The 16,204-nt window shown below is 45.7% G+C and overlaps 1 protein-coding gene and 1 long non-coding RNA gene across 2 annotated transcripts in view; one reads left to right on the top strand and one right to left on the bottom strand.

Moving 5' to 3' along the window:
- Positions 1-935: 935 nt before the first annotated feature.
- LOC131447857 (uncharacterized) lies at positions 936-6,816 on the bottom strand. Its single transcript, XM_058619939.1, has 13 exons — positions 6,811-6,816; positions 6,294-6,391; positions 6,074-6,195; positions 5,921-5,986; positions 5,723-5,844; positions 5,183-5,628; positions 4,589-4,910; positions 3,669-4,437; positions 3,355-3,567; positions 2,940-3,259; positions 2,398-2,651; positions 2,003-2,254; positions 936-1,925 (listed from the first exon to the last, which is right to left on the bottom strand). The coding sequence occupies exons 1-13, from the start codon at positions 6,814-6,816 to the stop codon at positions 1,196-1,198; spliced, it is 3,720 nt and encodes a 1,239-aa protein (XP_058475922.1). The 3' UTR covers positions 936-1,195.
- A 5,611-nt stretch (positions 6,817-12,427) lies between these two features.
- The window catches only part of LOC131447055 (uncharacterized), a 31,343-nt gene continuing 27,566 nt past the window's right edge, over positions 12,428-16,204 (top strand). Inside the window, exons 1-3 of the long non-coding RNA XR_009233989.1 lie at positions 12,428-12,791; positions 13,157-14,375; positions 14,497-14,548. This is a non-coding gene — a long non-coding RNA (uncharacterized LOC131447055). The remainder of the gene's footprint in view (positions 12,792-13,156; positions 14,376-14,496; positions 14,549-16,204) is intronic.

Below are 16,204 nucleotides of genomic sequence, written 5' to 3'. Positions count from 1 at the left end.
GGAGGAGGAGGAGGAGGAGGAGGACGACAACGACACTTGCGCTTCCTCCCCAAAGGCTCAGGAGGAGGAGGAGGAGGAGAAGAAGAAGGTCCAGCCTCGACCTGCCCCCCCTTGGCTGCTTTGTTCATCCTCCAGAGTGTCGTTCTGGGAACTGCCATGGTGTACACATCCGCGAGCCACTTACGAGCCGTGCGTCCCCCCGGGGCCTTCTCCAACTCGCAATAAATGTGTCCCTTGTACAAGGCATGCCCCGTGTCCAGGTTCATGGGCTGCTTGCCACAGTGCTCGCAGGGGGCTCCCGGCTCGCGTGTCCCGCTGCATCCTCTTGTCCTGCTGCATCCTTCTCCGTTTGTAGAGGGTGACCAACTTCTTCTGGCTGCGCGCGGATGGATGACTCTTCTTCCCGGTGCCGGGGGATGCCATACACACGTATCAAAGGCATGTTTAGCTTTCTTACGCTACCCACAGAAGGCTCAGAAACTTTGAAAAAAAAAGAAAATTGGTGAAAAGAAAAGGAAAAAAAAAAGAAAATTGATGTTCACCAAACACGGAGTAAACGCCAAGTGCAAAGAGCAAAACAACAACAATTCTGACCACTAAAATGTTTTCCCTGTGGCCATAATCCTCTTCAATATGATCACGTCACGTATAACTTTCAAAACTTGGTCCAGAGAGCAAAGGGCAGGTACTATAGCACCACCTAGTGTCTATCTGTGCATGCCACTGCCCAAATGTATAGATTTTTTAACAAGTTTTGATTAGACCAATAGTGACATGTAGGCCTAAATAAAATTAAATGAGTTTAATACATTTTTGTGGTATATATTTCCAAACAAGAGTCACCTAGGCATCTCTTCACTAAAACCTCTGTAATTTCATAATTGCACAGTTAATGTCCACATGTTGTGACATGAGCATAAGCTCGAGCAACAACAGCAGCAGCAGCAGCGGAGGCGTCAGTGCTGAGGCTGTCAGACACTGAACACAGGCAATATAGAACTCTTTTAGTCTATGTACAATGAAACAGATGCATGCACTTGGCACACACAGATTAAATACACACCCTCTGGCTCGGGACAGTCCTCTCTCTCTGGTCTGTTGCAAAACCAAGGATGTATTAACATAAAAAACTATGAACATATTTATGTACTATTTACATATTTTTATTTACATATTTACAGTATATACACATTTTCTAGGGTGCTGGGAATATGGTGCGGTTAGGGGTGGTTTTGGCGGGGGCGGCGGTGGCAGCAGCAGTAGCAGCAGCGGCGGCGGCAGCCTCCTCGCGCTCTCTGTCCTTCATTGCCGACAGCCACTGCTCCACAGTCCCCCCGTCAGCCTGGGCACAGAAGGTCCCCCGTTTGTAGCGGCTGTGGCCATACTGCTTGGTCTTTGGCTGGCCACAGCGCCTGCACATGAACTGGGGAACCTTCTTGTAGGGCTTTGCAAAGTTCCCTAGCTCCTGGGCACGACGCTCCATCTCAGCGTGTACCCGGCGCCTCCAGGCAGTAGAGCGGGGAATGGCTGGAGCGATGGTGGCTGGAGCGACAGTTGGAGCAGTGGCTGTTGTCGAAGCTGGGGAGGTGGTGGTGGTGATGTCCGCTGAGGAGATGGTGGTGGTGTCCGCTGAGGAGGAGGTGGTGGTGGTGTCTGCTGGTGGGGCTGACGCTGAGGAGGTGGTGGCACTCTGGTGGTCGACGATGAGGTCAAACAGTTCCGGGGCCAGCGGCCCTCTGATAGTGACAGCCAGGCCCGAGGCATCCGCGGGCAGGTGGTGCTCAAAGGGCTGGTCTGGCTGTTGGGGGTCCTGCAGCAGAGTCCGTGGGGCAGGCAGGGGCTCCGCTGCGGTCTGGGGAGCGCTGGGCCCCGGAACTGAGATGGTGAGGGTGTCCCTCGTCATCGCCTTGCTCCTCTGATTGTGCCTTCATGACAAAGATATTAATCATGACAACAAACACACACCCACATCAGTGCTGCGAGCCAAATCATATTGACTTACCACATCGACAGGGTCCGCTGATTGACATCATACAGCTGGATGCGGGTGCACGCCATGAGGGCAGGACAGTTGACCACGTTGTACCGGATCTGCTTATAGTCCCTCATGATGGCAGCCCAGCGGTTGATGCAGACCCCGGCGATCGTCCTGATGTCCTGGGTGTGAATGCGGCACAGCTCCAGCATGATGGCTTCAACAAGCCTGCTGGCTTTAGGAGACTGTGCCGCTCCTGCGCCCTGACCCAGGACGACACTGCAGAGAGAGAGAGAGAGAGAGAGAGAGAGAGAGAGAGAGAGAGAGAGAGAGAGGGAGGGAGGAAGGAGAATGTGTTAGTTACTGACTATAGCAGGCTGTAAAAAAAAAAAAAAAAAACTGTTAATGCAGTGACTTTGTACCGCTTCACACTCTCCACTCCTGGCGTGTGAGCGTGCCGGTTGCTGGTCTTGAATCGACCTTGGACCAGCTTGTCTTGGTGGCGGCGGGGGAAGGTCACCGGTGCCTTGTCCCTCTCAGTCAGCTTCTCCCAGAGAGCGACAACCTCCCTGGACTGACGAGCGGTGACAAAGGCGTGGTGACGCAGCTCCACGAGGCCGTGGGCCAGGGCCACCACTTGATGGTAACCGGGGTGACCGTCTGGCCCAACGATGTCCTGAAAAAAAGCACCACACACAGACACGCACATGATGCGACGCTGCAAGTTTCTTGAGAAAATCAGCTAAGTTTTGATCTCAGTACATCAGCTATTGTTGCAGCAAAAATGTGAGTGCAGCACACTTAATGTTGGATCAATACAAAAGCAGTTTACATTTATGAAGATATAAGAAACACAGTATATTTATAAGAATATAGATTATTATTCCTAACGTGATTGTCGTTATTTTTAGACTGATTTTCCTCATCACAAATATGAAACGTTAACAGGCAACTGTCCACTCACTTCATCCTCCTCCTCAGCCTGCTGCACCTCCATACTGTCGTCCTCGGGGGGTAGGGGGGGTGGGGGAGGTCCCAACTGGGATGACGAGGCCTCACGCACAGGCACACTGTGGGGCTCCTGGAGGAGAGCGTCGTGATGGGCCAGGAGACGGATCTCCTCCGGCTCCTCCGGCTCCTCCTCCTCAAAGCCCTCGTCGGTCAGTGTGCCGCCATCGTCGTCGTCGTCGTCCTCGCCCTCGTCGGTCCCTTCCGGAGCGTTGGGACACTGCTGCAGCACAGCGCCCGACTGGGAGTACAAATACTCTACCCCCAAGAGTTCCCCTGCAGAGAGAGCGAGCGACAGACACACACAAACACACATGAGCAGATGCTTTGAGACAACAGCAACAAACGCTCTGTAGCTGATCTCTCTGTACCTGTGTACTCCCTGGGCTGGGTGTAGTCGACAACCGGCTTGAGCCCCTTGACCCGCTGGGCCAGCCGGTTGAACGTGTGCTGCTGCTGGGCACCGTAGCACCGCAGCGCCGATCGCTGACCTCCCTGGACTGCCGCTCGTCCGCGGTTTTCATTCCACCGCATCAGGCCCTCCAGCAGGTACACCTGGAAGTGTAAGTCACTTGCAGATGTACCTGTGAAGGAAGAGAGCAAAGTGTGAGTGAGAAGCAATGTATATAAAAAAAAAAACAAAGAAAGAAAAAACAGGATGTAAATGTGTTGTAAAATGAATGACCTGGAATGAAGCGGCACTGGTGCAGGTGGAAGGACTTGAGGGAAGTGGAGCCACGTGCGCACCGGTAGACGGGGAGCTTAACACCGCCCTTGGTGAGCTCACCTGTCTGGGTGTACAGCTCCACCCCCTCCGGGTCCTGGATGCAGTGGAGGTGGCGGCGCTGTGTGCTCCAGATCTCCTCCATGCGGGCGCGGTCGATCAACGGGACGCCCATGATGTCCGTCATGTCCCAGAAGGCGTCCAGCACCTCCCGGAGGAGCCGCTCTGTCTCCGCCGCACCCCTCGTACGGCGTCGACAATGCCGAGCGAGCTCCTTGGCGGACAGCTTGATGTGGGCGTCCTTCCCCTCCATGGACTGCTTGGCCTCTCTCAGGCGGGCGACGTCTCCGGCGTCCCACTCGAAGATGGCAAAGGACAGCCTCGCCATGAAGAGGCCGTAGAGCTGGTGGCTGTCTGTGGTGACACCCCTCGCAAAGCGTCGCATGAGGTGCCACACGTCGAGCCTGACCACCAGCTCGTGCCACTCGTGGAACATGTGGTGTACTGATGACGTACCCACGGCGGCACAGCAGTCCCGGTCCACGTACATGACCTTTGGAGGGGCCTTTCCGGCTTCGCGGTACCGCCGCATCAGGCCGGTCGCCATGTTGGCCAGTCCGTCCCCCTCGGCTGCAGTGAGGACGGACACGAGTACCTGCCCGTACTCGTTGCCAACGTTGGCCATCCAGGCGGCCGAGCCGGCGGCAGCGCCTGCAAGCTTTTTGGTGATCTGCGAGACACAGCACAAACACACATTTAGACACACGGCACAACGACGTCATACAGGGTGAAGGCACAGTGGAGAGAGGGAGGGAGGGAGGGAGGGAGGGAGAGAGAGAGAGAGAGAGAGAGTGAGTGAGTGAGTGAGTGAGAAATCTCACCTTCTTGGTGGAGTCCATCTTAAGTATGTCACCAAAAATGGACGTCACCTTAGCCTTGGTCGTGTCCAGCCTGGTCATGGCATCCAGGACGTACACCCACCTGAACCAGGCGAGTCCGGGCACCTTCACGAGCTCTGGGAGCGCCCCCTCTTTTGGTGCCGCTCCAGGTGCCATTAGCTTGTCAAGCACGGAGAGGTACTCGATCGTCCGCGCCATCCACTCCCTGGAGTGATGCTCCACCAGGAAGGCACGGACGCGAGCCACACCGTTGGCCAGGGTGCGCTCCTTCAACATCCCGATCACCGCCATGTCACAGGACAACCTGGGGTGGAAACAGAGAGTGTACAGACAACGCAGACAAATATAGTTAACTACTACTACTACTACTACTACAACAACAACAAAAAAATGCATTGTCAAGGAAATAATAATAATTATAATAATAATAACGATACTAATAATAAATGTAATTTAAAAGAGCCTTTCAGGTCACTCAAGGACACTTTACAATGAATTAAAATCACACAATTACATAAAAACCAAAAGAGAAAACACATAAAATCAACAAATGTTGAATGCCTTAAAGTGACATACTTGTACGTGAGAACAGCTGGAAACTTATTGCGGTGCGCGACGTCCAGCTGGTCTAAGATGTCCCGTGACCAGCTCACAATCTTCTTGTGACAGGCGGGGCACTCAAGGTTCTCTGTGGCCATAAAGTACCACCCGCTCATGTCCAAGACCCTCCGGACGGTCTTGTACAGTCCAGCGTCCATCAGTTTCCGCCCATCGGCAGGGCACTTCAGACGATATGCCCACATCCGATAGGGCATCCACAGAAAGAATCGGCGCTGGAAGAAGGCGTGAGCATTGGCGGGGAGCTGTGTGTAGAGGGGCCGGGGGCCAGGAGGGTGCCACCACAGTTTGAGTGGCGTGGTGAGGACCACCTTCCCGCTGCTGGGTTCCCTCTTGAACAGCGCCCGGCCCACCCACTCCTGCTGCTCTTCTGGCAGCGTCTGCCTCCAGCTGACGGGAAGCAGCTGAAACACACACAGCACACAGCAGAGACACAGTTAGTGAGAGTGCAGCAGACAGGCACACATTAACACACACACACACGCACGCCATACATACCTCTTTGCCAGAGGCAGGTTTCTGAGGCGCCATCGGTAATGGCCTTGGCCCTTCCAGTGGCTGCTCGGAGGAGGAGAGAGAGGAAGAGGGGACCACAGCTGTTGGGGTGTCCCTGGACGTGCCTGACAACACATGTCAGTGTTCGACGATGCATTACAAGTGCATTACAAGTGAATTCACATCAAAATGTACACTTACTGGGAGAGTCGACCTCGGCGGCAGCGGCAAGCAACTCAGCGCCAGATGGGTCGGAGGAGGAGGTGCCTGGTGGCAAAGAACAACATACACTGATGAAGCACTGGTGTACTGTTAAAAGCACCCCACAGGCTGTTTTGTAGACAGTGCAGTTACCTGGCTGTGGGAGTCCGTGTGCTGGCTCTGATTGTTTGTCCCGGGCCAGCACATACTTCTGGAAGGCATCCATCCTGGACCCAGCTCCTATCTTCTTGTGCTTGCGTAACCAATCCACAAAGCTGTAACAGAGCAAAGAAAAACACACAAAATCAACACACAAACACACATGCAGTACATACACACACACAAAATCAACACACACACACACACTACTTACGTTCGAGTCTCCCGGTCCCTCGCGTTGTACAAGGACTTGTACGAACAGTGCGCGTGCTCACCAAACCCCAACAGTGTGTCACCCACCTCACTTGTACTCTGAAGAGATAAGATGAGATAAGATAGTCCTTTATTTGTCCAGAGGGGAAATTTGCATTGTTACAGCAACAAGACAGTAAAGATAAAGATAATAAGTAATAAACATGCATGACAAAAAAAGAAAATTACAATAAACGAAGATGTTAACACTTAAGACTATAAAAAATCTGTTACAAATAGAATGTAGGATGTACTTGGCTGGACAGTGACCTACTCCCCCCCCCCCCCACACACACACACACCTCCGTTACACAAGGCTCATGGAAATTATAGTTGCATTTCAAACACAAAATTAACATATTTATACTTCGAAATTCCTTCCAGCAATTATACCACAGTTACCCCAGAGTCTATAGAATATAAACCCGTCGTCCGAACACAGTATTTGCATGTCCCGTCTCACACACACACACACACACCGACATTATATTACGTTGGAATATTTGTCGAATTATTTCAAGAAATTAGCAACAATAGTAAAGAAATAAAGTCACTAGGTCTCGCAGAACATTACGCTGTATCATGCTGAGGTATTTACTGTTATGAAGACAAAAACGGCATAACTTACGTGGTGTCTACGAGACGATGCTCAACGACGTTCTCACGAGAAGCGTAAGTGAACTTTACCTACAACTCCGTCGCTGGGGGGGCAACACAAACAGGCAATCAGGGAACCGAATTACAATAGAACCGGAGCAGGCTCCACAAACAGGCAGATGCAAACTAATCATCCAACAGTGCAATTAAAGCCATATAAATACTATATGCAAGCAAAGCAAACATTCGATCTATCTGTTATAATTGGTATCAAAGCACTGTTGCCTTTAAAGTGCATTATCAAAGCCCTTTTGTTAATCAGAGCACTGTTGCCTTTAAAGTGCATTATCAAAGCCATTTGGTGTTCTATATTAACCTTCCTATGTGCCTGTGGAAATCTATCTATCATCAGAACCTGTACGACTTGTCGGTTGTACAACCTAACGGACTGCTGTCTTAACTGCAACCTAACTACTAACTGACTAGTCTAACTGCTGTTTAACTGCTTTCTAGCTACTGCTAACAGTGTATGTGGAATAAACCTTCAGAAAGACAGTCGACTTGTACCCGCCGTACTTGTTCTGGTTATCCTTTCCAGAAGGGAGTATTAAGCTTAAAGGATCAGCCAGTAAAAATCTGGACACTATACATATGTTATATTTAATGTTTTTTTACATTAGTTATTTATTTTACACATAATTTGGTAATACATTTAAAGTGGACATATTATACCCTATTTCCCCCATTAAAATAGTTCCCTGGTGTCCTAATGAACATGTCAGTGACATGCCTTGGTCAAAATACCATAAGGATGAAGCATCATAGCAGTTCGGTTTTCGTGCATGGTCCCTTTATATGCAAATGAGACACAGGCAAACACACACCCACTTCTTCCAGGGTGTTTCTGATTTGTCCTCGTTACAGCGATTTACAGCGCTATTCGTCTCCCCCTCCCTCCACCGCTGATCGCCAGCTGCTGTATGTGACTGTATCTGGTCTGTGCTCCGGTCATGGAGGACGTACTGAACAAATATTTTTAATTAGGACGTGTCAGAATGGTTAGTTATGAGCTCTATTTGACCTTTTCTTAACAATGTGTGTGTTTGTACATCGGTGAAATCTGATGCGAAGTGGTGCGAACACACGAACACACGTTTGCTGACTTTATCCGGCACATTAGCTTCATATATAAAATCCTCTGAGGCTGGAAGTTTGTGTAAAACACTGTGCTCCACTGTGCAGCCACCAACAGCACACTTGTCCCTCCGCGTTGACATAATACCGCTCTTCCTCCCTCGCCTGCACTCTCGCAGGGACAAGGTGGAGCTAAGGTGGAGCTCTCGAGGTAAACTTACTGGTGGGCGGTAACATTCGCGGTGAAATGCGCATGCTGCCGTCATAAGCGCAGGGAATTCAACATCGAGTGTTTTATCGCCTATACTTACACTAAGGGGGACCACGAAAAAAGGACTAAGTATTCTTTTTCCACACTTTGGCGACTGCTAGGGCCTCCAGAGTCCTAAATATAAGTATTGAAATGGTTAAAAAGTTGATTTTGCATAATATGTCCCCTTTAAGTAACAAAAAATCTGAGGAGCCACTTGGGAGGCGAAAGAGCCGGCTCTTTTTAGTGAGCCGAGTGAAAAGAGCCGGCTCTCCACAAAGAGCCGGAATTCCCATCACTAGTGCCCGCTCCACGTAATGGTGACGTCACTCTTTGGGAGTACGAGACGGTGCGAGTGCCCCGGACAACAGTTTGACAACATGATACAGATTGTGTTATGCAATAATGAATAGTATTACTGTATTAAACGACAAATCTAAACTTTTAAGTGTCGTTCATTTAAATACAGAAATACCTGCAATTTGATTACAATTATGCGAGAAATTTCAAAAACCTCAAATCTTACATCTAATCATAATAAAAATTAGCGTTGGAGTCCAAAAATTAGCATCAGCATTTATGGTCACATATGGGGCAAATGTCTCAAACAAATCAATTTAATGTGGACTACCACTTAATATAAATTATAATATATTATATATTATATATTATAATTAAGTATTTCTGTATTTCCTTTTTTAATTTTTCAAAATGAAGACTTTTATTTTGAAATTCTGTGAAATACTATACCAAATACCAGTATTGCGATACATCATGATGGAATATCGTGACATCATTTCAAGATCATATCACCCACCTCTACTAAACAGAGGACTTTTCCCAACAAAGTTTGACTTTTTTATACTTCCTGACCAGACTAGACCAGACAACAAGGGAGAAGCTGTTAGCCTGCTACCGAAACAACCACAGGCTAACAATAAGGGAGAGACTGTTATTGTTGTTGTCGTCTGTGTCCTATGAAAACATGAAAAAAACAGGCCAAATTTGCCAGACAACCAAAAGTGTGCAAATCACCGTCTGAAGTGTTTGAGAAAGAGAGTTGAGAAAGACCAGCAATACCACAAGGACTACATAGCATTCATGAGTGAAACAATAGCTTGCAGAGATGCTGAAAAGGTTCCAGAAGATAAAATCAATAAGAGCCCTGCCTAGTACATCCCTCACCATGGGGTATATCACCCACAGAAACCAGGGAAAATTCAGGTCGTGTTCGACTGCTCAGCGAAGTTTCAAGGCATGTCATTAAATGATCATCTGCTTATTGAGCCAGAGTTAACAAATACTTTGTTAAGAGTTCCCTGCCGGTTTCGTAAGCGTCCAGTAGCAATAATGTGTGATATAGAGTGTACGTTTCACCAGTTTCACGTGAGGTCAGAGCAGAGCCGGCCCTGAGCATAGGTAGTATAGGCAAATGCTAGGGGCGCCGTCATTCGCAGGGGGCGCCGAAAACGGAGGAGAAGAATTTTTTTTATTTTTTTTAATTATAAATACTTTTTTTTTTTTTACCAGTGTCATTATTACTATTATTTCGAAATATTATATAAGCCCACAGCAACATCAAGTCATAGCAAAGACTATTAAATAATGCAGAAGCCTTTTTTATGAGTGCAACGAGCCGTTGCTCTGTACCTGCCCTCTGTGAGGGGGGCGGGGTCAAGAGGCCAGCTGCCTGAATCTGACCGGACCGTGACCCAGAGACGAAGAAAAAGATTAATGACACTGTATCGGAATTATGTTCAAAAGACTGAAGCCATCCGGCGCCCAAGGAAGGAAAAGAAGGAAAGAAGAGGAAGAAAAACGTGAAAAAGATAGAGGTACAGTAATGTCAATGTGATGAAGTTCATGAAATTAATATGTCAATATGTTAACAAGTCATTAATGCATCGTAGTTACCGTTGTTGGAGCAGAGTGTTAGCTTGCTAGCTTACTTCGGACAATAGCAACATTGTTTAATAATCAATAAAGAGCTGAGTCGACGTGTGTTAATTTTACTCCACCTTAAATTCATCAGGGACCTTTGGAAACTTAACGTTAGGCCTGTTCAGGTGTTATTTTACAGGTGTCTTTCCTGCTTGTATGTCAGTTAAAATGCTTTTAGTTGTCCATCCCCTTTGTAATAGGGTGGTTGTAAGCCTTTGGTTTTATGTGTCACAGTTTATGTTTGTTAAAGTTTACATCAGTGTTAAAGTGCAGTTAAAGTGTAATACTGTTAATATTTCATACCTTAGCTTTCCCATATCATTCATAGGCTATATATACATATATATATATTCATTTCACTGCACTTTACTGGTTTTTGCACTCTGGTTAGACTGAATTGCATTGCAATGACAATAAAGTTGAATGAATCTCATCACATTTTCATTATTAGTCTATATTAGTCTCATGTATAGCACACCAAGCATCTGTTTTTTTTTATTAAAATGTAACATGCAGTCGTCACATATACTTCTCTTCTCTCTTCAGATGCACTTTTAAAATATTTCAGTACCACCCCCAGTGACACAGCATCACCCCCAGTGACACAGCATCAGGTGCTGCTGTCCCATCTACCTCTGCACAGCCCAGTGACACAGCATCAGTCCTTTTTAATTTTATCACTTGTTTCTTTCTTTAGTTTTTATTTGGTGTGATATTTTTTACTCAAAGAAATAAAATCTTGAATACACACATGCAGTTTCTGTGTGATTGTATGAAAATTGATTGTGAAATTGACTGCTGCGATGCAAGGGGGCGCCAGCTAAAATCTTGCCTAGGGCACCAAATTACTCAGGGCCGGCACTGGGTCAGAGGACCGAGAGTATTTGAGATTTCTCTGGTGGGACACTGAGGACTTTAAATCAGAACCATCAGTCTATCGCTTGAGAGTGCACTTGTTTGGCGCAGCCTCTTCACCTGACTGTGCAAACTACAGAGGTGCTTGTATCAATTACCAAAGAAGAGTGTGCTGAAACTGCAAAAAAAATCAAGATGTGGCCTTGGGTCAGCCAGACATTGAGAGAGCTTTGGGAGTTAAATGGTGTATGACTTCAGATCAATTCCAATTCAGAGTAACTGTGAATGAACGCCCGTTCTACAACCCACTTGGGTTTGTAGCACCTTTCATTCTAGTTGTAAAGCAAATACTTACCAAAGTCAAGTTAGTTTAGTTCAGGGTTAGGCCGGGTGGCTGATGCAAGATTTGATACTTGTTACAATGTAATGTATTAACAGTTTGTTCTTTAGATAAAAGCTACCATGGGCACTTTGATATCTTTGACGGCTATGATAGATAAAGGAATTGGAAGATGTGTACTGAAAATTATCTAGCAGTTGGATTGATGTGTCCATTTAGAAGCTGTACTTTAGGTTTTGGTGTAACAAGGTTTTTTGACCGTCAGGTCACTACGTGACATTAGGTTACGTTGTCTTACTGTTGGAATCTATAGATCGTCATTCACAAACTGAACATCAAGGGAATATTTCTATGTGACGCTGATCCTCGAGTAGCTTAGATACATATAGATGGAAATGTAACTTGGATGTATGGCAAGTGGAAATAAATGTGCAAACCCTTCACACAACTCTCCCTCGCCTTCGTGATTGATGAATTACAACTGTTCCTACGAGTCAAGCCAGTTGAAACTTTTAACTTCTTACAGCTAACGACTATCCAGTGGCTTTGTACCTTCGCCACTACAACAACAAATGTGTCATGACAAGATTTTAATTTTAGATACTTTATTAATCCCCTTAGGGAAATTATTCTCAGTCTCAGAGCGACTGATATTCTCTGCATTTGACCCATCCTAGAATTAGGAGCAGTGGGCTGCCACACTGAGTAGCGCCCGGGGAGCAGTTGGGTACTTTGCTCAGGGGTACCCCAGCACTTTTTTGGCCAGGTGGGGATTTGAAAGTTCCCTTTCCACTTGGCCACGGGCTGCCTGATGGGATGGGATGAACCATTATCTGATGATCTTCAACCACAGTGGGAATCTTGGCTCTTGGACCTGCAGAACCTAGCTGATGTCAGGATTCAGAGATAGATAGATAGATAGATAGATAGATAGATAGATAGATAGATAGATAGATAGATAGATAGATAGATAGATAGATAGATAGATACTTTATTGATCCTGAAGGAAATTCAAGATGTTACCTTCCAGCAACTTTCAAGGAAGTCCAAAGATATGAACTCCATCACTTCTCTGACGCAAGTGTTATAGGGTATGGAGGATGTACGTATCTGAGAGCTATCAGTGTTTCAGGACAAATTCATTGCTCTTTGGTCATGGGCAAGGCCAGCGTGGCCCCCACGAAAGTCACAACAGTACCCAGGCTGGAACTGTCGGCAGACGAGAAGATTTCATGTATTTTTGGCGAACCGCATTCAGCGCATCAGAGAGAGTACCAATCCAAGCCAATGGAGACGTGATCACAGAAGACAATCCTGCTGATCACGCATCAAGGGGCCTAATGGTAAAATAACTCATTGCTTCCAACTGGTTTACTGGTCCAGACTTTCTCTGGCGAGACAAGCTTCCCAGCGGAGATATTACGGTGGGACACATCACAGTTGAAGACCCAGGGCTTGATAGTTCATAGAATAGAATAGAATAGAAATACTTTATTCAACCCCAAGGGGAAATTGTTTCAACATAGCAGCAATACAAACAAATATTATAAGCATAAAATGTAATATAAACATAAAATGTGCAACAGTGGGGAAAAAAAACAGTGCAATAATAAAGGAATGGCATAAAGGGGTGTAATGGAAAGAAAATGTGCATTGTGCAAATGAGCAGTTTTTTTTAATATATTTTTATTTTTTTTATTTTTTACAGAGAGTTATTGTAAGTCTTGATGGCTGATGGCTGGAATGACTTCCTGAATCTGTCCTTGTGACAGCGGAGCTGTCTGAATCTCTTGGAGAATGTGCTCTCCTGGGCCTGGAGGATGTGGTGGAGAGGATGATCGGCATTATCCATGATGGAAAAAAGTTTATTTAGCATCCTCCTTTCCACCACCGTTTCCATGGTGTCCTGTTTGCAGCTGATGATGGGAGTTCTCATCAGGGAGTTCTCATCACTGAGAACTTACCTTTATGAAGTCATGGCAATCATAAACAGCAGACCTTTAACGGCACACTGTCTCAACGACCCAGCTGGGCCGCAGCCTCTTACTCCCAACCACATCCTGACGATGAAATCCTCAGTAATCTCGCCACCACCTGGAGACTTTGTAAGGGAGGACCTTTATCTTTGCAAAAGATGGCGTAGAGTACAATATTTGACCAATGTTTTCTGGTCCAGATGGAGAAAAGAATACTTGTTAAGCCAGCAACAGAGGCAAACAACACACAGGAATGCAAAGGTCAATGATGTAGTGATTGTTCAAGACGACAATGCACCACGAAACACATGGAAACTGGCCAAGGTCACTGAAGTTTGGAGAAGGATGTGTGAGAAAGCTTCAGTTGCTGATGAGCGATTCAGCACTGGATGACCAAGGCAAGCGACTCACCAAACCAGTCTACCTAGAGAGACCTATTCACAAGACAGTTACTTTGCTGGAAGCTGATTAATGCTGCCATAACACAGTAATACATCTTTCATTGCACCTAGTGGCAAATATTCATATTTCAATCCTACATTCAAGTTAATTAAAGAAATCACCAGTGATTTGGTGGGAGTGTAGCTGGCATCATAGCCAGCCATACAGTTCATCAGGCTTTCATGTAATTAATAGGTTTTTCATTTAGTAACCTCATTTAAATATAAGAATAGTGTACGTTTATTAAAAGGGTTTAATTTGTGTACATAAATAAGGAAGATCACAAAGAAGGTTTAGAAGGCTGTTCAGAAGTTTATTTATTTATATTGTTTAGCGGAACCAATGGGGGCGGGGCTTTGTGGTGCTGGCACACTGCTGCAACATGAGACAGATTGCCTCGCTGGAGACAGAGAAACAGGAGGATAAGTTTTGTGTTGCTGTAAAGACATGGACAAAGTGAAGACCCGTTCAGGTCCTTTCTAATTCCTCTCAAGGTACACGGCCAATGAGGTATGCTCGTTGTTGAATGTTGTTTTCTTTAAATGTATTTATATTTAAGTCTTTATTTGTGACATTTTGATACAAAGATATTTTGTATTTGTGACTTATTTGTTATTATTCTCTGTGACAGGGGTCTCAAACTCAATTTGCCTTGGAGTCTGGGTGAGGCTGGGCCGCATCAAGTAAGTACTCAAAAAAAAGTACAACTGTCCAGTAAGAGACAGTTTTACCCATTCATACACACACACACTAATATATCTGGGAAACAAATAGGCACCAAAAACAACTATATAAAGTGATGATTATTAAATGTAGATGTGACATGAGGGTTTTCTGAATAAAGAGCACTAACGTTTACATTTAACTGTAAATCTTTAAGAATTGACTCCAACTCCCCTTATCACAAATTGTTTACATGGATTTTAGAAACTTATTATTTTCATACATTCTACCTTCATTACTCCATACGTTAATAACTATTACCTCCTCCTTCACTGTTGGTAATTGTCTGCACATCACCACTATTTCCTCTTGAACTGTATATATATACATACATATATGTATATATATGTGTATATATATATATATATATATATATACACACATATATATATTTATATATATATATATATATATATACACATGTATATACATCAGAGGTCGCGCTAGACTTTTTCGTTGTCTGTCATTTTGACTGACAGGGTCATAAAAATCCCGTCATAATCAATTTTTACCGGTCACTTTAAATGATAATAATGACATATTCAATTGCATTGTTCATATTGCAGTGGAATATGAACAGTTCACCTGTGGCCTAAACGCACAGTCTCACACCTTCCTCCTGGTCCACATGGACTTAAATCGCGTGCCTGCTTGCGCGTAATTGCGCGTGGTTGGAAATCCCGCAACATGCGCTCCTTCTGCACCAGTGGATCAGCTGCACCGGTCACAGACGCGCTCCAAAGCCTCCTGTTCATAGCTCTTTAACACGCTGACAGCACTACAAGGATAGCGAGATGCATTGAGTACGGTGTCCAGGTCAGAAGTTATGCTCAGATTCTCCGATGTGAATCTTTATTTTGTCGCACAACATTTTTCTATCCTCCCTTCTCAGCCAGGAGAACTCCTGCTCCCACTGAACTCGCCTAACCTCCTTACTGCCGCTTCCTCGCTCCGCTGAGGCCAAGGGCTGAGTTTGTCCTTCATCTGCATCTATCCCTCTTTTTTACCTCTTTTATCAACATAGTTTTTGGGCTTTTTAAAGAAACTTCTGACACTCAACTGCCGTGACATTTTTCTTCTTTTCTACTTTCAACTTACTGTAATATGCTCTTCACCACCAAGTGGTCAGGGGTGTGAGTTGCAATCTGTCAAAATGACGGATGGCCCTCAGATTTTTCCGTCACCGTTTTAAAAAAACGGTCAATGACGGAAAATATTCGGTTAACGCGACCCCTGATATACATATATGTCTACAGATATACCTCTGTGATGAAATCCATCTGATCCATCCAGCCATTGATCCTGTATACATATATCTAATTTTGGATTCAATTTGTTAATACGTGTCCATTAGTAATAAGACGTCTTGCAATCATTGAAAGAAGTACGACTCGCCGTTCCAGTTCCAGTCCAGACACAACAAACCACATTATGTCAAACTCCGCCTACTCACAAGCATGGCCAACGCGGTCCGACACTGACGCTCTGTGGAAATTTCGTGGTACTGCACATTCATATAATCAAACACACAAGAGGACAAAAAAGGCTGTGCTCAAACCCATGAGCAGATATTTCACAAGGAAGGGAACGGTAGTGATGTTTGCTAAAGCTCAATA

The sequence above is a fragment of the Solea solea genome, chromosome 20 (genome assembly GCF_958295425.1).
Source record: "Solea solea chromosome 20, fSolSol10.1, whole genome shotgun sequence".
Taxonomy (NCBI): domain Eukaryota; kingdom Metazoa; phylum Chordata; class Actinopteri; order Pleuronectiformes; family Soleidae; genus Solea; species Solea solea.
Note: the sequence above shows the minus strand (reverse complement) of the source record. Positions and strands in the feature narration are given on the sequence as shown.

Coding starts and splice junctions, on each gene's coding strand:
- LOC131447857 (XM_058619939.1), bottom strand. Junction 5,629..5,722: donor AACCTGCCTCTGGCAAAGAG/GTATGTATGGCG, acceptor TGTGTGTTTCAG/CTGCTTCCCGTCAGCTGGAG. Junction 3,260..3,354: donor CCAGCCCAGGGAGTACACAG/GTACAGAGAGAT, acceptor CTCTCTCTGCAG/GGGAACTCTTGGGGGTAGAG.